This window comes from Grammomys surdaster, unplaced genomic scaffold (genome assembly GCF_004785775.1).
Source record: "Grammomys surdaster isolate TR1022 unplaced genomic scaffold, NIH_TR_1.0 126133, whole genome shotgun sequence".
Lineage (NCBI taxonomy): Eukaryota > Metazoa > Chordata > Mammalia > Rodentia > Muridae > Grammomys > Grammomys surdaster.
The window spans coordinates 1,531,309-1,555,576 of NW_021620941.1; the positions used below are offsets into that span (position 1 = coordinate 1,531,309).

At 51.2% G+C, this 24,268-nt stretch overlaps 1 protein-coding gene across 2 annotated transcripts in view; it reads right to left on the reverse strand.

The window, feature by feature from the left end:
- Window positions 1-761: 761 nt before the first annotated feature.
- Sh2d3c (SH2 domain containing 3C) overlaps window positions 762-24,268 on the reverse strand; it is a 35,085-nt gene continuing 11,578 nt past the window's right edge. The window contains exons 3-12 of one of the 2 annotated variants that reach the window (XM_028757003.1): window positions 19,324-19,363; window positions 12,371-12,499; window positions 10,914-11,368; window positions 10,031-10,155; window positions 6,536-7,068; window positions 5,172-5,287; window positions 4,544-4,715; window positions 3,246-3,357; window positions 2,774-2,980; window positions 762-1,373 (exon numbers count right to left, since the gene is read on the reverse strand). In XM_028757003.1, the coding sequence (XP_028612836.1) occupies window positions 1,198-1,373; window positions 2,774-2,980; window positions 3,246-3,357; window positions 4,544-4,715; window positions 5,172-5,287; window positions 6,536-7,068; window positions 10,031-10,155; window positions 10,914-11,368; window positions 12,371-12,499; window positions 19,324-19,363 (2,065 nt within the window). In that variant the 3' untranslated portion in view covers window positions 762-1,197. The remainder of the gene's footprint in view (window positions 1,374-2,773; window positions 2,981-3,245; window positions 3,358-4,543; window positions 4,716-5,171; window positions 5,288-6,535; window positions 7,069-10,030; window positions 10,156-10,913; window positions 11,369-12,370; window positions 12,500-19,323; window positions 19,364-24,268) is intronic. The other variant, XM_028757004.1, reaches the window with a different exon arrangement.

Below are 24,268 nucleotides of genomic sequence, written 5' to 3' on the forward strand. Positions count from 1 at the left end.
CTCTGAGTTCAAAGTGATGGGATTAAAGGTGTCAATTACTAAACCCAGTTTAAAGATTTTTTTTAACTTAAAATTTATTTTACTCGTATGGCTATTTTGCGTGCACACGCACGCATGCCTGAAGGTCAGAAGAGGGCTTCAGACACCTTAGCACTAGAGTTCGATTATGAACTACAATGTGGTTGCTGGGATTGAACCTGAGTCTCCTGGAAGATCAGCCAGTGCTCTTGGACACTGAACCATCTCTCCTGAACTCTAGACTTTTCTTTTGTTTTGTTTTGCTTTGTTTTCTGAGACAGGGTTTCTCTGTGTAGCCCTGGCTGTCCTGGAACTCACTCTGTAGACCAGGCTGGCCTCCAACTCAGAAATCCGCCTGCCTCTGCCTCCCAAGTACTGGGATTAAAGGCGTGCGCCACCACTGCCTGGCTTCCTCTAGACTTTTAAAAACCCTTTTACCCCAAACTCTGAACTTCTTGCCTGTGGATGGGGTTGGGTCAGGGGACTATGATTTCTCTGGACAAGCCCTGGGCTCAGAGAAGACTGGGGTAGGCCTACTTGTACTGTACTTGTACTTGTACTTTGAACTGACCATCTCTCCTGCTAATACCTGAGCTCATGACCGACAGGAGGGGCTGCTTGTCTGCTGTAAACTCAGTCATCTGGAAAGTGTTTGGTGCTAACCAGGCATTCACTGATGTTTTGGACCATCCCCCATCCCCCCTCCCCCCCACACGCAGAAAGTGCTTTTTTCCACCCAGGCCTTATGGGACAGAAGAAAGAGTCATTAAAGTTTATTATATGAAAGAGAGGTGGCTTCTGTACATACATTTACATCAGACGTATTTACAGTAAGATGGAGGCCGTAGCACCTCTAGGCATAGATGCCTGGAGGAAGGACAAGGAGTGGGGAGCCTCCCATGGCTCAAAAACAGGGAACCTCAGCAAAATAGGGGCCAGCTCAAGCCAGTGGGAGGAGCAAAGGTTCCTGTCCATTTGGAAGGGAGACTTGGTGTGTGTGTGGCGGAAGAATGAGCTCGGAGTCCATTCAGGACCCTGGAAGTGCAAGGGAGATCCTGGATTTGAACCCAGAACATTCTTGGGCTGATCACAGTGTCCCTGTGGTGCTCTGGAGGGAATGTCCTGAGCCTCTCTGCCCCTGATGCTGCCCGCAGCTGCAGAGAGGCAAGATCTCCGGGGTCACAGCTCGCTAGAACGGATGGCAGGTTCCAGCTTGAGGGACAAGGCAGTGAGGACTTTCTCAAACTTCTCATAGCGCCAGGCCTGGCTGCTGTTGGCACCCTGGCTGCCCCAGAGGAGACGCATCTGGAACTCTGTGCTGAACATCTCCAGGAGCTCAGGTCGGGCCTGGAACCCTGCAGGGTGGGAAGACAGGCTCAGGAATCTCTTCACTTCAGGGCCTGCTCACAGGGATCTTTCCCTAGCCCCGCAAGGACCCAACAAAATGTACTGAAGATCAAGACCTTGCAGGTAGCACCTAGTCTTTCTTCATCTAATTACAACTTACGATTTTTAAAGAACTAGACAATAGGGGGCTGGAGAGATGGCTCAGTGGTTAAGAGCACTGTATGCTCTTCCAGAGGTCCTGAGTTCAATTCCCAGCAACTACATGGTGGTTCACAACCATCTATAATGAGATCTGATGCCCTCTTCTGGTATGTCTGAAGACAGCCACAGTGTATACATAAAATAAATAAATAAATAAATCTATAAAAAAAAAAAAAAGAACTAGACAATAATTTGTGTTTGTGCATGTGGTGCTGGCATGAGACAGAGGGCTTTGTGTATCTAGGCAGATGCTGCTCCTCAGTCTGCTATCTCCTCAGCCCTTAAAATGTAAAATAGCCCTGTAACTCTGAGATGAGATCTCAGAAGATCTTTCTTGTATTTTTCTGTAAGTTTCATTTTTTGAAAGAAACACATTTTTAAAGTGCATATAATTCTTTTCTTTCTGAGGAAAAAAAAAAGATGAAAACGATATACCAGAATTCATATCATACATCTCTGGGCAAGTGAATAATTTTCTAAATCTTTTTTCATTATTATTAATTTTTTTTTTTTTTGAGACAGTCTCCCTATGTAGCCCTGACTGGCTTGGAACTTTCTGTGTAGACCAGGCTGGCCATGAAGTCAGAGAACTGCCTGGATTATGGGCTGACTTTGAATCTGGTACGCAGCTGGGGATAAGAGTGAACTCCTGGTACTCCTGCCTCTATCAGAGTGCTGGGACTGTGAGGCCCACACTCCCAGTTTATGCATTGTATGCAGTCCTGGGGATTAAGTCCAGGGCTTTGTAAGCTGGTCAAGCATCCTACCAACTAAGCCACATCCCCAGTCCTCTAGATGTTTTTGTGATTTAAATAATGCTCGAGGCAATAAAAGCCTTTGTTTGAAGCCACTTTCTCTGTTCCTTTCCCAGAATTCTATGTTCCCCAGCCAAGGCTCCCTGAAGACCAGGCAGGTCTTTCTTCATGCTGGGCCTTGGCTGGGCACCTTGTAACAAGCTATGGAAAGACAGTGAGAACAGTGAGGTGCAGTCGGCTGCAACACGTGGTAAAGGTGTTGAGTGTCTCTCAGCCCACCTCACCTGATGCCCTCACTAACAACTGCCTATGAGTGACAAGACCATTGGGATAAAGGAGCCAGGAGTCAAGACAGAGGAGTGGAAGATACCAGTTCATGCTTGCAGACAGAGAGGCATAGGTAGAGGCAGATGAAGGGAAGCCAGGGACAGCAGGACATGACAGCTACTCACCTTGCAGCTTGACCTCAGCGTTGGTGTGGTAGAGGCCCCCATGGTGTGCAACAGTGCGGGCGGCCTCCAGGTGGGCTAGCACAACCTCCACACCATGTTCTGTGCTGCCCCAAGGTTCAGGACCCTCGGCAGGGGCAGAGTCACACTCCAGCAAAGTAATGAATGGCAGTACATGTGGAAAGGTGGTGTTGCTCAGAGGCGGGCCTTCTGTAGAGAGGGGCAGCAGGCACTTAGACCTGAAGATCCTGCCACCCACTACAACCCCAGAGATGCCTGAGGCCCCAGGAGGACCACCCAGGTCACCCAAGACAGTCCTTTCTTTCCCTGGTAACCCTACCCTGTACGTGACTGAGCATACATGGCTACCCCATGGCACAGAGTCAAGCTTTTATCCTCGCCACCCAGAAGAGTCTTTGGGAACTCATAGGATGAAACCTATGCAGAAATCTCAGGGGGACGGGACATCAGGTACCTTTGCCCTCGTTCAGGCTCTTGAGGAAAGGCTTGAGTTTCTTCTCATACAGAATGGCACCCTCTGTGTGTCGCTGCCGCAGGGTCATCCACGTCTGCTCCAGCCTTGAAATCTGGGGAGAGCGGACTGTGAGAGGCCGGCTACAGAAGGAGCCTCCAGGAACAGCTGGCCACAGGCCACCCCGCTGGAGGCTGTGGTGTGGGGTAATGACTATTTTTTCTGGTTGTCACTCACAAAATGGGAACAGCGTTAACCGTGGACTGAAGCCATTGCAACACCTTTTACAAATCCTAACTCTCAGCTCTGGACCTTGTGACCTCACCCGGGTGAGCTCTGCCTCGGGTGCCCACTCTGTGACACAGGACAATATAGCAATCTCCCTCATGAGGTTGCTTTAAGGAATCAGTGCTGGTACCTAGCATACAGCAAGTTCTTCAAATGCTAGGCATTGGATGTCCTATTTGTTTTGGAGCAGGGTGTCATGTCTTGAATTTCTAATTCCCTTGCCTCCCCTTCCCATGGTCTGAGATTAGAGGCATGCACCCCCATGCCCGGTTTGTGAGGCCCTGGGGGTCAAACTCATTCTCGGCCATCTCTCTCTATTATCTGAGTTGCGATGTAAAAAACGCGTTCTAGGGGCTGGAGAGATGGCTCAGTGGTTAAAAGCACTGACTGCACTTCCAGAGGTCCTGAGTTCAAATCCCAGCAACCACATGGTGGCTCACAACCATCTGTAATGAGATCTGATGCCCTCTTCTGATGTGTCTGAAGACAGCTACAGTGTACTCATATATAATAAATAAATAAATTTAAAAAAAAAACACGTTCTATATTTTAAAAGATTTACTTATTTTATGCGTGTGTGCCTTAGTACATGCTTCGTGCATGCTAGTGCCTGTGGAGACTAGAAGCAGGAGTCGGTGTTACGTTATAGGTGGCTGTGAACTGCTTGGTATGGGGGGATGGTGGCTGGGAATGAACTCTGCATCCTTTGGCAAGAATAGAATGCTCTCTTAAAAGGCTAAGCCCTCTCTCGAGCACTCCTGCCCCACCAAACACACTATATATTTTTTAAACTCAGGGTTTCTGGTTCCTCTTACAGCTGGGTAAACAGAGGCCCGGGCAGGAATCAGAACTTAACACCTGGGAGACCTCTGCTTTCCTGTCTGGTCCTTCTCAGAGGAAGCCTAGAGACCCCGGAAGCTCTTCTATTTTCCATGCAAATGTCTTCCCCCCGGGGAACCCGCTTCAGGCCTCTTGCAGACAGCCTAGTGGTTGTCGGGAGGACCCCGCAGTACCTGGGCCATCTCCAGGGCGCCCATGACAGCAGCGAAGCTGAACATGTTGCCCATTGTCCCCCGCAACTCGGCCGCCAGCTGGATGGTCTTGTGCAGCAGCGCTGCTCGCTCCTCTGCGGAACCTGTGCAGCCCAGGATATCCACCGCCAGCATGATGGACATGGTGTGGAACCTGTGAGAGAGGTCGGATCAGAGGGGGCGTGACATACGGTGGGCCCGACACGGCCGCCGCTGTTAAATGTGACTGTTGCCGAGACGGAAAAACAGTAGGTCACAGGGACTAAGAGGCGCAGCCAAAGTAACAAGCAAGGCGAAGGGAGCCCAGTTGGACAATATAAGTTAGGGGCAAAATCAGGATGCCAGGAGGGGAAGCTTGTAAATTGATCAGCGAAATCTAAAGGGCAGAGTTTTAGAATGAACACTGTGCACAGTAATGGTGGGCGGGGCCAAGGTTGATGGACGTGGGGAAGCAAGAGGAGAAACCGGTCGATAAACAGCAGTCTTCGGGAAATCAGACTGGCTTTGAGCCGAGGACCACGGGGCTGCGATTGGCTAGTGGGATGGAAGAGTTGTCAGAAACCCTGGGACAGCCCATAAGGTAGCCGTGGGCTGGTGCAGTGCGCCTTACCTTTCCAGCAGGTCTAGTCTTAGCTGCCGGCCATGGGGGAGGGTGAGCAGCTCCATGCCCCAGCGAACTCCCATTAGGGTCTGCATCTCCTTGGTAACGCCCAGTATCCTAGCAACCTGCAAAGACGCCCAAAGGGCTGATTAATTTCCTGTCAGGGTTGGTCCAAGCCATCTGGGAGTCAGAGCTTCATCTAAGAGGGTCGCCTGGCTGAGGGGTCCAGAGGGTAGGGTGGGGTGGGGGTGGAATCCCAGATCCTCTGTGAACATGGAGCAAGTGATTTCCCCCTTTCTGAGTGAGCCTCAGTTTCCCCATCTGTAAAATGGGGGGGGGGAGGAAGATGCCCATAGGTGTGTGCCATGTTAAATATTCAGGATTAAGAGCCAGGATGCCATTATCCCGGATTGCCAACCCAAGGTCCAGGAAGGGAACCTGACTTTCTTGCCCAAGTTTTTACACTTGGGCCTGCAACCCAGTTTCTCCCTCTTCTCACCCTGGAGCACCCCTTCATGACTCTACTGACTTCTTGATGTCTCAGACCAGCGTACATACCAAACTACAGAGCGAGAAACTGAGGTATGGAAAGAGCTGGTTTTTAGCAGAATCAAAGTCTCACACTGGCATCTGGACAGTTTTGGGGCCAGGGAATGTTTTGCTTGTTGTCTACTGGGGGGGGGGAAGGGGGCAGATTTTCCCCCCTAAACCTGATGTTCACTTTCTATAGACTAGAACCAGGATGTTAAGTTACCCCCAAAACGTCAGCCCTCATTCCAAATCTGCAGCTGTAGAAATATCTTGGTTTTCACTTTTCCAAAGAAGAAAACTGAGCTGGCGAGATGGCTCAGTGGTTAAGAGCACTGGCTGCTCTTCTAAAAGGACTGGGGTTCGATTCTCAGCACCCACATGGTGGCTCACAACTGCCTGTAACTCCAGTACTAATATACATGCTGGCAAAGCATCAATGCACAAAAAAAGAAAAAAAAAAGAATGAGAAGGATGAGGAGATTGACAGGGGTGGCGGCACAGGTCTTTAATCCCAGCACTTGGGAGGCCGAAGCAGGCAGCTTTCTGTGAGTTTAAGGCCAGTCTGGTCTACACAGCAGCCAGCCTCATCTACACAGCTAGTTCCAGCCCAGCCAAGGCTACATACTGAGACCATAACAAAACAAAGCAAAGCAAAACAATCTAAAATAAGAAAATGGAAGCTCACATGCCAGATGACTAGCCCAGAGTCCCAGAACCAAGAAAGACACCGGGATGTCAAAACCCAGGCTGCAGGTTACTGTCCTTGGGGAAATCAGTCTCGCACCATCTTGACTCCTAACCCCAAAGCCAGCCGATAAAGGCATTCCCTCCCTAACACGTACCAGGCAGTCAACCTTGGTGACATGCCGGGCCAGTGTCCGGGCATCCACCTCAGACAGCAGCTCCTTGACCTTGCGCAGAAGGCCCACTTCCAGAGGCCGGTTCTCCTTGGGGATCAGCTGGGACTGGAAAGTAGTCAGGTTGAAAGAAGAGGTGGCTTCCACTACAGGGACTGTGAAGGTCTTGCCCCACTCGCCCTCGGGAGCTCCATTTTCTAACAGTTCTTTTTGCCTCTCCCCAGAGCTCCGAGCCTTCCGGGGGGTCTCTCCTGCAGCTTGCTCTCGGCTGCCACGGACAGGAGGCTGGAGCTGACAGTAGTGGCCAGAGTCCGGGTCACTGTAGCTGCTGAGTGATGGTGATGGTGAGGCCTTGCAGAGGGTGTGGGATGGGCTTGCATGAGGGCCCCTGTCTGACTCCCCAGGAGGCTTTGGAGCACTTCCAGGACATAGCTGAGGTTCGCTGGAGCGGCGGGCAACTGGGGAGGCAGACTGTGCTGTAGTAGAGGGGGTAGCAGAAGCAGCATGGACTCGGGTTACTATAGAGAGGAGAGAGAGAAGACTAGTTATCTCAGCTACCCTTAAGAATGGAGCCCCCCAGACTGGAGAGATGGCTCAGTGGTTAAGAGCACTGACTGCTCTTCCAGAGGTCCTGAGTTCAATTCCCAACAATCACATGGTGGTTCACAATCATCTTTAATGAGATCTGGTGCCCTCTTCTGGCCTGAAGGCATACATTCAGGCAGGATGCTGTATATATAATAAATAATTCTTTTTTTTTGAAAAATGATTTTTAAAATCACAGGGGGTGGTAGCACATGCCTGTTCCCTCAAAGAAAAGTCTGCATCCTGTATATAGGGTGATGTATCTACCTCCCAGAATGTGGAGGGAGATGCTCTATGGTACCAGCATTTCCCTGGACCAGTGAAGCCCCTGCCCCAAGAGGCTATAACATCAGGAAGCCACAGAGGTGGTCCAGGGCAGTTAAGCCCTGCTGAAGTCTACTGCACCTGGTGAAGCTGTCGCCAAGTGAATTATCAGTTATAATATACTTGGTGGGCGGGTGCCCAGAGCTGGTGAAGTGCAGGGGAGTTACTGTCAGTAGTAAAGCCATCGATGAGACAAGGTGGAGCCAGACATGGTGGCACATGTCTACAATCACAGCACGGGGGAGGCTGAGATAGAAGAATGGTGGCGACCAGTCAGAGCTACGTGAGCTCCAAACCAGCCTGAGGTACTTAGAAAGCTCCTGTCTCCAAAGGTGGTGGGGTGGGAGGTGCTAGATGGATCAGTGGATAAAGGCTTTTGCCACCAAGTCTAACAACCTAAGTTAGATCCCAGGAACAAAAAGAGCCAATATTCAGGGAAGTTGTCATTTGACCTCCAGACTAGTGCTGTGATCCATTCATGTCCCCCTGTACCCCACACACAAATAAGTAAAGGAATGTAAAAGAACTCAGAAGTAAACCAGCAAAGCCCACTGTTGTGGTGGTGCATACCTGCAACCCTAGCACTCAGGAGACAGGGGTGACCAGATCTCTGTAGATTTGAGGCTAGCCTGATCTGCATAACGAATTCCAGGCCAGCCAGCTACATAGTGAGACCTTGTCTCAAAAACAAACAAAAATAAGCAAGCAAACAAACAAACAATATCCAAAATGCCCCATTCTGTGACAGTAAGGACTTTTATGGTCCTCAATCCTGAGCTGAGAAAATGAAGGCTCAGGGCTTAGAGACTTGCCGAGGTCACTCAACTTAGTAAGGCTAAGACTGAATGAAGCCTTTGCTTCCTAGCTCTGATTACACCTCATTTCTGGAAATTGTCTCATTAAAAACTTAAAAAGGGGGGCTGGAGAGATGGTTCAGGGGTTAAGAGCACAGTCTGCTCTTCCAGAGGTCCTGAGTTCAATTCCCAGCAACCATATGGTGGCTCACAACCATCTGTAATAAGATCTGATGCCCTCTTCTGGTGTGTCTGAAGATAGTTACAGTGGGCTCACATATATAAAATAAATAAATCATAAAAAAAAAACTAAATAAAAACTTAAAAAAAGCCGGCCGGTGGTGGCACATGCCTTTAATCCCAGCACTTGGGAGGCAGAGGCAGGCGGATTTCTGAGTTCAAGAGTTCGAGGCTAGCCTGGTCTACAGAGTGAGTTCCAGGACAGCCAGGGCTATACAGAGAAACCCTGTCTCAAATAAAAAAAAAAAAAAAAAAAAAAAAAAAATAAAAAAAAAAATAAAAAAACAAACAAACAAACAAACATAAGCTGAGTGTGGTGGTAGACATGTTTAGTTCCAGCCCTTAGGAGACAGAGGCAGGCAGAGCTCTGAGTCTGGTCTACACCGTGAGCTCCAGACCAGCCAAGGCTACATCATGAAACTCTGTCTAAAAAATAAAATAAATAAGTAAATAAACGTTTTCACGTAGACATGCTATTTTGAAAGCAAGTGTATGTGACAAGGCTGGTCTTCAGAGAAGACTTCTGGGGACACATAGTGACACTCTAGAGGCATGGAGTGCTCCCTCCGGGCCAAGGCCTCCCGGAGACCACCCCTCGCTGCTCCGACCGTCTTGCAGGGCAAGACATTTTGCTTAACAGTCTGAGGTTTGTTTTGCTTTGTTTTGAGAAATAAACTGAGTACATATTTTTACTTTATTTTTATTCATAAGCACAGGATCCCATGATTTCAATTTTGTTATAAACCTTAAACTGCTCTAAAAAGTAATTAAAAAAAAAAAAAGAGAGCCGGGCGGTGGTGGCGCACGCCTTTAATCCCAGCACTTGGGAGGCAGAGACAGGCGGATTTCTGAGTTCAAGGCCAGCCTGGTCTACAGAGTGAGTTCCAGGACAGCCAGGACTACACAGAGAAACCCTGTCTTGAAAAACCAAAAAAAAGGGGCTGGAGAGATGGCTCAGCGGTTAAGAGCACTGACTGCTCTTCCAGAGGTCCTGAGTTCAAATCCCAGCAACCACATGGTGGCTCACAACCATCCGTAATGAGATTGGATGCCCTCTTCTGGTGTGTCTGAAGACAGCTACAGTGTACTCATCAATAAAATAAATAAATAAATATTAAAAAAAAAAAAAAAGAAAAACCAAAAAAAAAAAAAAAAGAGAGAGAGCAGCAAAGCACACTAGCCTGAGCTAGCCTGGTCTAAGCTCAAACCAGGACCTAGGGATGTACTTGTTACTAGGGTCCTTGGTAAGGCAGCTGTAGTGGGAAGTTTGTCTTCTGGGGCCAAGCATCGTGCCCATCACAGCTTCGGTCTGTCCCACGACACGCTGTACCTCCAGCACACTTTACCCTGCCATTCACAGTGAGGATCCATTTTGTGTTCACTGCCTGCCACAGGTGGGAACGCTATCCACTGAACTGTACTCTGTGTGTCAACACCAGCGATTCTGCCACAGGCTTTTCTAGCACAGAGGCAGAAACAGTAAATGATGTTCCCCACCAGACACAGTAGCATTACAGACTACCCCCTGCTAGCTTACCAGTGCCATAGGCAGGGGAGCTGGGGCTCTCGGAGATAGGAGACAGAGGTGAGTGTAGATCTGGGATCTGGTCCATGCTGAGGGCACAGTTTCGGATGGAGTCTCGAGGATGGGGTAGTGAGGTGCTGTGGACAGGGATTCCATGAGGCCAGAGTTCAGATATCAGGGGACTCGACGCATTGTACTATCCCACTCCCCGCCCCCTAAACTTCAGATGCTCAAAAGGTATGGTGGTCAAGTTCAACCTCTCAATGGATGAATGAAAAAGCTGGAGAAGGCAGAGTTGGGCTAAGGTGGGATAGATGTGACTCCCCCAGTTCTTCCCCCCAACAGCTGGCCTTGACCTCAGCTGATCCACAGCAGGTCCTGACGCCCAGACACACCCCCAGAGGACCCTGACTCCCACAGATCCTAACCCTCACGGAGCACAACCCTATTGGCTTCCACTTGCCTATCTCCTAGTCACCTCCCTCCCTCAATTAACCTGTTCTCTTTCTCCGTCTCTACCCAGAATTTTCTTCTTCCAGACTCGGAAGACACAGAGACACAACTTGGGGATACCTGGCTGAGCTCAGGTTCCTCAGGTTCCTCTATGTCTCTCCTGTCCCTAGGAAAATGACAGGAAGAGACACACAGGCCAGAATGCAGCTTATCCTTGTGGTTTCTATAAACCAGACCACCGACCCTACTCTCTCTGTCGACAGCCCTGTCACTACTCCCCTTATCCAGTGCAAACCTGTGTTCCAGCCTCCACACTGAAGCTCAACTCCCCATCCTTCCCCACAGAGCCTCGCATAACTCAGGGCTGGGACTCCCTTCCATACCAGCGTTCTCTTTACTGTCATCCCATAACAAGCCAGAGGGGAGTGGGGACCTAGCTGACCTGTTGGGGCAGCCATCGCTGCGGGTGACCTTGTCAGTGGTGAGTCCATCAGTCATGGTAATGCTTCGTCTCTTCATGTGGCTGCCCTTGGAGCCTGAGGGACTGGCTGGGCTGGCAGCCTTGCTGCCGCCCTGGCTCAGGCCATAGCTGGCCTCGAGGTAGCGCAGTGGGAAGGTACGGTTGACTGGGCAGTAGATGATGGCCCCACTCTGTTCGGACACAGCCTTTCGGCTGCCCACGTGGTAGCGCACAAGGGCAGGCACATGGTCAAAGCTCTCCTGCTCGAAGAGGTACCGGATGTGGGTGTAGCTCTCCCCAGCCTTCACCACCACCTTGTTGATCTTGAAGTGCAAGGCCTGATTGTGCCAGCGACACGTGAGCACATAGTCCCCAAGGCTGGTGAGAGAGTCTCGGATGAGGAAGTCGCCGTTCCGCTGCACCAGGGTCTCAGAGACCTAAGGAAGGTACAGAGGAATTAGGTGTGGTGGCTAAAGAAGACAGGGTCAGGGGACATGGTGACTTTGAATTTGAGACACCAAGACAGCATCCAGAGCATAGAGGATCCAGTTAATAGACATCAGACATCTGATGCTTAGGACCAGAGTCTGAGGTGGCACCTCAGCTGAAGCCATGGGTCAGGGATACTGAGGCTGGGGAATGGCACTTAGGAATGGACACAGGGACACAGTGACTGGAAATGCTGAAATCACTGTGATCAGAGACCTAGGTCTCAGACCCAGCACCTCTCAGGATTCCTACAAAGCAAAGTAAGTTCCAGGCACTCTCTCCTGCACTCATCCAGGGCCCAGCACAGAGCTGGGTGTCTGCTCCCTTGAGATGCCCTCTCTGTCTAGAGCTCCACCCAGTGCCCTTCCTGGTGACTCCCTGTGTTTCCATGCAGCTCCCATCCTTACACAGGTGAAAGGCTTGATACTCTGTGCCTCTCTGAGGCCAGCATCCTCCAAGAGAGCTTCCACCTCATCTTCTCTGCATCCTGGATCCCTGTGCTGGCCAGGGGACCCATCAGTCCAGGTCCATCACTCATAAGGTCACCTCAGGCCAGATACTCCAACTTGGCCAAAACTGAGTGGCCCGAAAATGGATATTCTCTAACCAAATCCACAGGAGGCTGATCTATAATCCAGGAATCATGAAACACAGTAAGAACAACAGCTCCCCTTCCCCATGCTTGCATTCACTGGTACCAGACACCTTCTCTACCTGCCTTAGCCCATTTCACCTTCACTACAGTCCCTCACTTTGGGACAGGGTCTCACTGTGTGGAGTGTGACTGCCTTTTGAGGAGATATCGCTCCATTCTACAGATGGGGATGGTGGAGCCAGGAGAGGCAAGGTGACTCTCTTAAGGTCACATTGTAAATGGTAAAGCTCAACCTCATCCTTGCTGATGAAAAAGCCAGAGACCGTCTGGTGACTGGAGCCCGGAAGCCGCTCACCTCGCGAGGGATGCGGCCGTGGTACCAGGCATGGCTGCGAAGGTCTGTGCTGCTGAGCTTCAGCTCTTCCTCCAGCTCCTTGTGCAGCTTCTCTGGTGAGGAGTCGAGAATGTACTTCTCCTTGGAGAACTGCGTGGGGAAAGCAAGATTGGCATCTGGTTCCACAGTCCCGTCTCTGTTCCTCCCCGCTCATCCTGCCCCATGTCATCTTTAACCCTGGGATTGTCAAAAACACTAAAACACTTGTCCTGCTGGATGGTCCTCACCTGTGGGTCCCCGTCCCAGCTGGGGTAAAACCTCAGCTTATTCAACCAGAATATACGTAAGTGAGGCATGGGTAAGTCAAGTTCTTCCTCCAGGAAACCCACAGGCTAAGAGATAGCCAAAAGGGCCAAGCAGAGTGGCTGCCATCAGCACCAGGGTGCTGGACAGCGGCAAAGAGCCCTCACGTGCTTGGCCAGGGGATTAAGTCTGTGAGAGGTAAGAGTCTAGAGACTTCCAGGAGGACACTTCCGTACAAAAACCCTCTAGAGGTAGTAGGGCTATCTTGAAGAAAGGCCATCTGCAGGTTAGTCTGAGAGGCATCGAGTGCCTGGGCTAACGAGCTGAAAAGATGAACACAAGCCGTGCAGAGAAGGGCCCAAAGGCAGCCATAAGCAGGTACATGGACCTCACAGGTATCTTCAGTGCCCATTACAATCCCCTCACCCCCTGCGCACACAATTTCAAGTGATTCTGCCAGATTGGAAACTGCAGCCCTGCAGTGAGGTCAAAGGTCACTCACTGAAGTTAATGCCCAGAGATCTGCCGTCCCAGCTATCCATGGCGGGCAGTCCTGGGTTTAGAGGTTCCAATCCCAGGCATCTTATTGTCAGAGGAGGGTCCCATTGCCAGGCACACCCACATCATAGAGGCAAGCCCACCCCATGTGAGCAGTTTGGACTTAACTCTTTCCTCAGTAAAATGCAAGGGACTCTAGGATCTGCCTCACCTCAGAGTTACTCTTCTCACTGTGAGGCTTTGCCAGTCCCTAAAGATGGCTACTCCAAGACACACATCGGAACTGAGCAGAAGTGTATAGACAGGCAAGGCAAAAAAACGGTCTCTCCTGGGTACTCTGGGAGCCTGGCAAGCCACTCCTCAGACTTTCCCAGATCTAAGACTCACACTCCACATGGGTTCCATCCTCATCCCCACTGTTTTCCAACCACCATGATTCTAGCTCCACAGACAGCTAGACTCTCCAACTTCACTCATTCAACATGGGCCAGCCTCGCCTAGGGTCTTAAGCTGGGGTTGGAGCCCAAGGGAATCAGGGTAGTCTACTGCCCATGCAGGAGAGACCATGCAGGTCCCACATTCAATTCCAGGTATCTGCACCTTCAGGGGTGCAGTGTCCCCCTACCTGGTCAGAAACCGAGAAAAGGTAGGAGGTGGAGGGTGGATGAGCTGAGGCCAAGGTGGGGCCCCGTGGGCAGCTTCGAGTCTATGGATAGTGTAGCAAGTGGGACAGGGCTGTGACAGCCTGGGGAGCTTGGAAATCACCCAGAAATCTAACAGCACTGCAGTGTGGAGTCAGCCGAGGTGCTCAGTCAATGGCAGAGCAGCCTGAGGCACTGATTCAGCAACCCAGGAGTGTAAGGCCTCTGACAGTGTGGGCTCTGAGAAGCCTTCAGAGTTCTGGAGACAGACAGTCGGAGTGGTCTCGGTGAACAAGGGTAAGGCAGGACCTGGGACTGAATGCTGCAAGGCCTCTGCCCACAACACAGCAAAAATCAATGCCATGGTAGGGCTGAGTGGTCTTGGCAAAGCCAAGATTTGGGCCTTTTCAGACTCCCTTATTTCTTAGGGTTGTCAGCCTCTCCTGGTTCCCTCTGCAGTGTTCACACCAGCCCAGGCCTCTCCCTTCTAATCACACAGGATTCTGGGAAAGAAAGGTGAGCAGCACGTGGAAATGGAGCCTGTACCCAACGTTACACACACACACCACTCTCTGCTCTTAAGGGCACACACTGAAACTCCCCTCCCAGTTCCGGAGCAAAGTAGGGACAGACCGTATACTAAAGAATATGACCCCAAGACAGGATACAGTGTGTGTGTGTGACCTTGGACCAGTCACTCTTCCTGGCTGGGTCTGAGTACCTTCATCTGTAAAAGATGCTGGAAATTGGTACCTCATTTCCAGCCCTAAGCAGAGCTTAGGTCAGAGCTAGGGTTGAAGGGACCGATGGTCCTCCCACACATCTGGGGTAGGAAGCCCTAGGACCCCTGTGACCTCTTCCTCACCCTGGGCCTCAGGGTCCTTGGCTCCCAGAGTTGGGGGGGGGTAGGTGCGAATGCAGCATCCCTGCGCTCAAAGCACTGCGATTGGTCAGAGATGATCTCACCCGCCTCCCGGCCTGCGCACGCCTGATTGGCCCGTGCGGGGATGCTGCGCTCCGCCGCCAGCCCGGCCGTCATTCAGGCGGGCTCGGAGCAAGTATGTGTGTGAGGTTGGGGGAGCTCAGAGGTGAGGCGCCCCGCGTCTCCCAGGATGCCCCAGAGGCAGGAATGCGGAAATCCTCTGTCAGGGTCTCAGCTCCTTCCCACCGGCTGGCTTCCCACCACTCCCCTAGCTCCCTTAGGTATCCCAACCCCAGGCACAGCCACCCCAGAGGATGCTCCGCAGAGAGGCGGGGTCCGGGTCCTCCCCTCCACCCCCTTCCGTTTAACCCTCGCACCGCCGCTGCGCGCTCCTGCGCTGCTGGGCCAGCTGGACTGTGAGACCTGCACCCCAGTAACCCGAGCCCACCCAGATGGCAAGAAGGTGGCGACACCGTGGTGTCCGCAGTATGTCCTGCAGCATCCTGCCCCTCACTCAGCCTCTAGACACCAGCCCTGCGTTCCTGGTACAATAGGGAGCCAGGTGGCCTAGGGTCAGCAGCAGGGACCCTAGAACTGACAGGAGGAACCCCACCTCCCAGCCAGAGTTCCAGCTCCAACTCTCTTCCATGTCTCCTGCAGTCCAGAGTCCAAGGAATGGCACCCTGCACCCGCGCCCCGTGGAGCGCCCTGGGTACCCCGAGGTGAGCTAGGGCGACCCCGCCCCCTCCCTTCGCTGGCGGTCCGGACTGCACGACCCTGCGGGCACGCTCTTGGACTGCGGTCCCCATCTCAGCGGCGGGGCGCAGTGACCCGGGTCCCCGCGCCGCCCCCTCACCTGCACCTGTACCAGCGAGCCACGGTAGAAGCAGCAGGCGGCGGCAGACAGTGCACTCCACAGGCTGCAACGCTCGGTCATGGTGCGGCCGGGAGACCCGGGTCCCCTGAGCGTACCGGGGGTGACGGCCGAAGGGGCAGGGGCGCGGGGACCGACCGGGCTGGGCACCGGCTGCGCGTGCCTCTCAGCGGCGCGATTACCTCATCGCCTGGTCGGGGGAGGAGCAGGGAGGCGGGGCGGGGAGACCCCACCCTCCAGCCAGCTGGGGAGGGAGGGGAGCGAGGAGAGGGAGGGGAGGGGACCATTGTTCCTCCCTCCATCACCACCCCATTCCCCTGTGCGGGTTCCTCAGGACCTGCCAAGAGGGATGCTATCTGGGCAGTGGGGTGGAGTAGGGCCCCCCCTAGGGCGGACGCGGAGAGCCTCCCGCTTTTTCCCTCTCTCGCACCTCTCCAGACTGGAAGCCGGCAGGGACTCTGAATTCAATTCGATCTAAAGCTACAAAAAGCCCCATGTTTAACCCAATCCTTTGTGGCTTTGGGTTTCTCATCTCTAATTGAGAATATCAGGGTTAGACTGGCTGGCTGACTTTGTACCACACTCCGAACTGTTAAAGCTCCAAGTGCCGCTCACCTGCCTCTCTTAACTCGCGGGCTTCCCACCCTGGGGCCCTTCTTTTTAAACCCCGACTGGCTTGTGTGAAGATGTCTGGAATACACGGTGAAGACCTGTGTTGAACTTTGTGTCACCAAGCTCAATAAAAAAGAAAAAAAAAGTTGCTTGGTTCAGATAATTTTCCAGTAAAGACGCCCTACTGTGTCCTAACTGGGTGTCACAAAACCTGGACGTAGGGCTCTTAGAGTCCCTGTGCAGGAAGGGTTAGGCACAGAGTCCAGTGCCAGCACAGAAAGAATCAAAATCTGGACCACTTTAGCTGGTAGAATGTTTGCTTGCCTAGCATGTACAGTCCCCAGCACTTCATAACCGAGATGTGGTGGCTCACACATGTAATCTCAACACTCAGAAGGTTAAAGCAGGAATATTACAAGTTCAAGATCATCTTTGACTACGTGGTAAACTCAAGGCCAGTCTGGGAATACATGAGAACCATCATCATCAGATAGATCTGGTATCCAAACTCTTCCAACAGACTGTGTGACCTCAAGCAGGTGAGTCCACATCTCTGGTCCCCAGATGATTGTTTTCTGTAGATATACTGGAAGCTCTGGATACCGTTACTGAAACTTTCTGTCCTTGGTATTTTGAAATCCTGAGAGTCCAGGATTCCCATCATTGTTTGGGGGATTTTGGAGTTCTGGACACTCTTCAAAGAGGAACACTTCAGGGCAGGAATGGATTTTGGAAATAGTTGATTCCAGCCCTCATCAGCAGAGACTTTAAGAACAGAAGCTAAGACTTCTTTAAGGACTGAGTTCCAGGTCCCTTATAATTTTTAAATTATTCCCCCCCATAATAAGATGGCACCCAGGGCCTCAAGCAAGCTGGGCAAAGGTTAGACCCCCCCAACTATATCCACAGCCCTGAAATCTGTATCTTAACTCCATAAAAAGACCAGAGAGCCATGAGCCCTCAGAAGCCTCATACTGCCTTGCCAGACATAGCAGATCATGTCCTGCCCAGCTCAGCTCCCCCATATAACCCCTCCCGTGCTACAGCAGCTCAGTGACTCAATGTCCCTGAAATCTGGGGCCAGGCCAGCCTGCCGTGGTCCAGACTCAAGCATTCCCTTGTGGCACAGTCTCACTGAGCTACCCAAAGTTCCCTCTTTTACATGAGCAAATGCTAAGTCTCAGAGAAGCAAGTCACCCAAGTCACTGCCAGATTCTGCAAATCACTGCACAGACCAAATTCTAGAGCAGAGGCTGTGGCTTTGTGAATAGGACACTAGTCTTGCCTGCAGGAAGCCTTGGGTATGGTGCCCAGCACCAAGAAAACCAAGAAGTGTGGTGAATGACTGAAATCCTAGCCTGCTGGGGATGAAAGTGAACAATATGGAGTTCAAAGCAGCTGGAGGTGGTGGCACATGCCTTTAATCCTAGCACTCAGGAGGCAGAGGCAGGTGGATTTCTGAGTTCAAGGTCAGCCTGGTCTACAGAGTGAGTTCCAGGATAGAAAGGGCTACACAGAGAGATCCTGTCTCAGAAAACAAAAAAAAAAAAAACAAAATAAAGCAAAAAAAAAAAAAAGTTCAATGTAATCTTTATTACATAGTAAGACTGAGGCTACCCTGGGCTACATAAAACCTCACATGCAAAACACACACACTGTTGACACATATCTGTAATCCCAGAACTGGGGAGTTAGAGGCCATACTCAATTTCAGGCCAGCCCAGGGTTAAATAAATAAATAAAAAATCCTAATTCTGTTGGATTATAAAATGTGCCCAGATTGTGTAATTCTTCTCTGGTCCCCTGCCTGGCCTGAAAGCCCTTTACCAGCTCTTTGACTGACACTCTTCCTTGCTCTCTGCAGCATTTGCTGCTCATCTAGGTCTGGCTCAGATGGAGTTTCTGATTGTGGAAGGCCAAGGCCATTGTCTTGAGTCTGAGCCTCAGGCTTGGGGCTTGGTACCAGCTCTGCCCCACAAGATCCCTTGCAACTCTGAGGAAGTCATAGGTTTCCAGTCAGCTTCTCTAAAGAACAACCACAAAGGCTTCAGAAGATGCGTCAGTGAACAAAGGCCCCTGCTGCCAAGCCTGAAGACCTAGCTCAACCCCCAGATCTCACACGGCGGAAGAAGAGAACCACAGGTTGTCCTCTGCCTCCAACACGCACATCAAATAAATAAACAAATGAGTGAATAAATAAATAAACAAACAAACAGACAAACAGTAGCATGGTTGTGCAGACATTTGGCTTATAAAATGTTACTTAGCAGCCGGACAGTGGTGGCGCACGCCTTTAATCCCAGCACTTGGGAGGCAGAGGCAGGTGGATTTCTGAGTTCGAGGCCAGCCTGGTCTACAGAGTGAGTTCCAGGACAGCCAGGGCTACACAGAGAAACCCTGTCTCGAAAAACCAAAAAAAAAGGGGGGGAGGGGCTATGGTTACTTTGAAACCTCAGCTTTGGGAGTGACAGCTCGTGGGCCTGCCAGTGAACCCTAATCAATGAGGCCCACCATGGACAGCAACTGTGAGGACCACCTCTGACTTCCACAGACACATGAAGACACACATGCAAGCATGCACGCACACACAAAAACTACATCTTAAACATGTCTAGAACAAGATAAGCTGGCGAGGGTGACCTGAATTTATCCTTCTGCCCCTTGAGCTCTAGATTACAGGCATTCAGGACCACACTCAGTTTATGTGATCTAGGGACAGACCCCCAAGGCCTTCTGTATAGTAGGCAAGTGCCCCACCCACTGAGCCATATCCCATCCCCAGCTCCCAAAGCCTGCTCTTGTCTGTGAGTTTGGCTGAGTCTCTGCTGGAGATCTAAGTCTCTCCTCCTGGTGCGCCCCGCTCAGCCCCAGCCCTCAGATGCCCAGACTGACTGGGATCTCATTATGGTGGCCACTGCATGGGGACACCCTCGGGACCCTGTCCAGTTGGTGGGTTTGGGGCTAGCAGAGGAGCAGGAGCCACAGGAAATAGCTGCCCAGGATGACAGCTGTTCCCTGGGGCTGCCCCCAACCCCAACCTTCTCCTCCCAGGAGGAAGTCTGGTTCATAACAGGCCCCGAGTGCTCTATCATGCTGTGGCCAACTCCCAGCCTATCTCTCGTACCTTCACATAGTCCCCAGCAGATTCCAGCTCTGCAGCAGCCCTGGAAGAAGAGAAAAGAGGTGAGTATTCTCAGCACTTCTCAGATGCTGAGTGCCCACCCAGCCCGCTGACCTGGGGCTTGGTCCTGACCTTGGGTGCCCAGGATACTATGGTTGGTGAACCTATGGCTACTCCACCACTCCCAGCTGTGCAGCCCTGAATAAGTTCCTTCACCTCTCTGATCCTGGGTTTCCTCTCCACAAATCAGGAACAAAGACAGCCACTGCCTAATGGAGTTGTCTGCAGCACTCAGGATAAGTGTTCACCCAGCTCGTGCTTTCCTGGTGTCAGCTTCTCTCTGCCTCTTCCACATAATCCCTACCCCTGCGTCTATACACTAGAGGGCCTGACTCAGCATTAGGGGGCCTGACTGACTGAGGCTCAGCCCCGCTCCTCTCACCCTTCACTCCTTGGTCTACATTGCCAGTATTGGCTACTGCTAGTTACAGCCGGTACACACCTATTCTCCTGCCTTCAGGGTGTAGGGATGACGCCTAGAGAGGCCAGAGGTGGCAGCTCTTCCAGGATGCTGAACAAGAGGCTTCCCCTTTCCCCCTTGTGAGTCACTTCCCCCAGCCACAGCTCGCTCTCTCTCTCTCTCTCTCTCTCTCTCTCTCTCTCTCTCTCTCTCTTTGTGTGTGTGTGTGTGTGTGTGTGTGTGTGGGCGCGCGCGCATTTGTTTTGAGACAGGTTCTCATGTAGACCAGACTGAACTCAAATGTGCTAAGCAGATGAAAGTAGCTTTGAACTTCTGCTCCTCCTGCCTCCGCCGGCATGCTGGGATTATAGAGGCACACCCCCCACCAGCCCCGCCGGCATGCTGGGATTATAGAGGCACACCCCCCACCAGCCCCGCCGGCATGCTGGGATTATAGAGGCACACCCCCACCACCACCAGCCCAGCCATGGCCTAAAGAACTGAAGCCTTCATCTAATGCAGCCCCATTCCTCACCCAGCACCCCCTACCCCCAAGCCCTCCAGTGCCCTCCGTGTTGAAGGCATCTCCAGTTTGCTACCCACAAGCAGCTTCTGGTCCTCCCTATCCTCCATCACACTGGGTACCAGCTCCCTCCTTCCTGCTATGACAGCCAAAGCCTCAGGCTCGCTTTCTACCCCTGGATCACCAGACTATACCCCACTCAGCAGGCCTTGATCCATGTAACAGGCCAAGCCTGCCCAGGAGGAAATTTTCCCTTCAGCATAGAAGACAGAGTCTGTCCCTGCAGCCATGGCTTTCTGGTTCCCCATGTCCAGTCCCCCACACTGTCAGCTTCAGCTCTGATACCAGAGAGCGACTCAGGGTATAGCAGGTGGTCTCAGTCTCCAGCAGCTCTGACTGCCCTCCAAGACTCACTATGCTGCTGTCTGGTCTGAATTCTTATACTCAAGCAATCCTCCTGCCTCAGCCTCCGGAGTAGCTGAAATTATAACAACTGCAGGCCTGTCTAAAATTCTTTCCCTCTTTTCCAGTGCTGAGGAAGAGAGCCCAGGCCTTGCACAGCCTAGTCAAGCACTCTACGCTGAGCCACGTCCTCAGGCCCTATCTGCTAAAGAATAAAATCTAACTCCCTTCTATAGCAGCTTAACTTATCATCCAAACCAAACTTCTCACCCCCTGGAGAATAAAGACACACTGTTACTATAATAAAAAGCTAGGACCTAGCTCGCTGACCGCTATGGCTCTGTGTGCTGTGGCACCTCCCTGCCCACTGCACCAATGCTCTACCCTGTCTACCTCAACCATGCTGTCCCTCCTGCCCCAGCTGTATTGGCCTCAACAGCTTATTCCTGCCACAGGGCTTTTGCACTTACTTGGGACTGTTTTTCCCCCAGATTTCCACAAGGCATTTTCTTCCCCCACTTTCTTCAGGGCTAAGAGAAGCCTTGCCTGGCCACCCCACCTACAACAGCCCTTTGGCCTTACTCTTTGCCTCCTACCTGCTTCTGTCCCCCTAGTCTCTCTGATCCCTACCTGCAACAACCATTTAACTTTTATTTCTCAACTTAAAACTAACAGAGACCTACATGAGGGTGTGGACCATCATTAGACAGTGAGCCCCAGTCCCCAGAGCAGTGCCAGGCATAGTCAAGAAGAGGAGACTAGAATATGCAGCTTCATAGAATATATAAATAGTAAGCAGGACCAGACAGCAGCATCATACAGTCTTTCTCTTAGGCTGAACAACTTGTTCCTAGACATTGGCCTCAGATTTCCCATCTGCAAAATGGGAACAAAATGTATGCTCAAACACAGGAGCTTAATTTTCAAAACAAAACATGAGCTGAAAGAAAAAAAAAAAAGGAAAGTAAAGATGAATCTCCCAGTTCCTGAGGCCAAGGCTCCTGCAGCTACTCCCTGTTCTGACACCCCAAGTCCTTTCTTATTAACTTTCAATGCTAGAAAAATCCATCCTGCCCTCTACCTTGTCCCTTAAGCTGCAGTCTGCAATAGCACAGGCTTCCAAAGTCTCTTCAGTGTTCCCTGGCCAGTGACACTATAAGTTAGGTGGAGGAAGGAGCCCCTCCCTGTCCACTCTGTCCACTCTTCCCGGGTGAGGTGTCCCATCCCAACATTTCCGGCCATTCATGCCCGGAAATCCTCCCACTGCTGGGAACAAATTGTCAGGGACACACTGGGATCAACCCTGTGCTTCCTCCTGTTTCCTGTCCACTTCCTTTTAGGTTTTGGGGCAGGGATACAGCCTTGAAGATGGGGTGCTGCTCAGCTTTCATAGGTGGTCACAGCCAGGGAGGTTGTCCAAGGCAGAGCCACAGGCCAAGAAACTTCAACCCCTTCACCTCCCTTGCTAGCCACAGTTCTCTGTCATTCCAATACACAATATGACTGATAACCTATGGCTTTTACTGGCCTGAAGATTACCTCAGGCCACCCTCCCTCCATTTGTGAGACACACTCACCAACTCCTAGTAGCCCTGTTAAAATAAAAGCTGAAGTATAGCTTCCCTTTGCCTCACTATCTGGCAGGGCCCAGCTTTATCAGCCTGGAGTCAAGATTCCTAACAGATTCCTGGAGAAGGTTCCCTATGGCCACGCCCACACACACTACTTGGGGCTGCTCCAGCCAAGGCCCTACTTCCTGAGGGCCTTTGCTCTGTTTGGTTGGTTCTGTTTTCAAGACAGGGTCTCTCCGTGTAGGTCTGCCTGCCCGGGAACTCACTCTATAGACCAGGCTGTCCTGGAACTTAGGGATCTACCTCTGCCTAACAAGTGCTCCACTGGGCTTTGCTTTTTCTGTTCCCTCTGGACATCGGCTTACAACAGTGTTGAGAAGCTAACAATTATCCAGTGTGTTGTATATGTGTGTCTGTGTGTGTATGAGTCTGTGTATTCCTGTGTGTATGTGAGTGTGTATCTCTCTGTGTGTATGTTTGTGTGTCTGTGTATATGGTGCGTCTGTTGCATATGTATATCTGTGTATTCATGGATGTGTGTCTCTCTCTCTGTATGTCTGTGTGTTCATGTATGTGTATCTGTGTGTCCGTGTGTATGGTATGTGTGTCCATGTGTTGTGTGCATGTGTGTGTGCTTGTGTCTGTGTATATATATATACATGCGTGTGTCTGTATATGTGCATGTGTATATCTGTATGTGTGCCTGTGTGTGTCTGTGTGCATGTGTGTGCATGTGTGTCTGTGTGTGCATGTGTGTGTCTGTGTGTCCATGTGTGTCTATTTGTTGTGTGTATGTGTGTGTATGTGTGTGTATGTGTGTGCATGTGTGTGACTGTGTGTGCATGTGTGAACGCAAGACCATGCATAGCACTGTATTCATGTGGAGATCAGAGACTCTCTCACCAGGCTAGGTGTCAATCCTTGCCTTCCACCTTGATTGGGGTGGGCTCTCTGTGTTGGCTTCCTGCTGCATTTGCCGTGCCAGCTGGCCAGCAAGTTTCTAAGGTCTCTCCTGTCTCCTACCTCCCATTAGGAACACAGAGATTGGAGATTCTCACGCTTACACATCTGGCTACTCTGTGAGAACTCAAGTCCCCTCACCTATGAAAGAAGTGCTGTAGTGACTGAGCCATCTTCCAGCTGCAGCACCTTGTGTTTGATAACAAGCACTCCACCACTGAGCTACACACATCTCCTGGACACACCTCCTCTCCCTTCTCACCCTTCTTGGATTTCAGGCCTCCATAAACTATTTCCAAAGAACTCCAGGGTCTGCGACCCCTGGGCCTTTGCACCTGACACTCCCTCTTCCTGGGCCATCCTGTCTGCCTGACAGCCACTGACTGGGGTAACTCCTGCTCAGCCTTCAGCTGTTAATTTGCTCAGAGCTCTTTTTAGAATATATTCTCTTCCATTGCAACAATCAAGTCCAGAAATGAAAGTATTCCTTAGAACTCTGCTCTGAGAATTAATTCATTATTTCTTACACTATATACTTAAAAGACACTTTCACTTTCCCTCTAATATTAGTGGTGAAATCAGCGAACAGGCAACAGTGACGACTGATCTACCTCAGGCCCATTCGGCAGCAGCGTTCATTAGTTAAATAACCGATCGTGTAATTGCCTGTATTAACTGATTTGTTCTGATAACTGACACCATGCATTGCATAGACCAGTTTAATTAATTGCATTAATGAGTAGTAATTAGTACCCATTATCCTTTATTTCCCTAGTGCATGCTGGAAGCAGAACTTCACCTTCAGGGACCTCTGGCCTGGACCAGAAGAAAGAGTTAACTTCCACAAGAATCCTGGAGAAGTTGAGAAGGAGGCTGCCCCACCCTCTGCCAGGCATGGTCCTACTCTCTGCACAGGCCTGGCTGCCCTCTCTGTCCCCGATTTTCTTTCTTTGGGCCCCAGGGTCTGGTCATATGGCCTGAGGAGAGAGATGCCCAGCTCTGCCACCAGCTTTCCTCTCTCTGAGGCTTGGC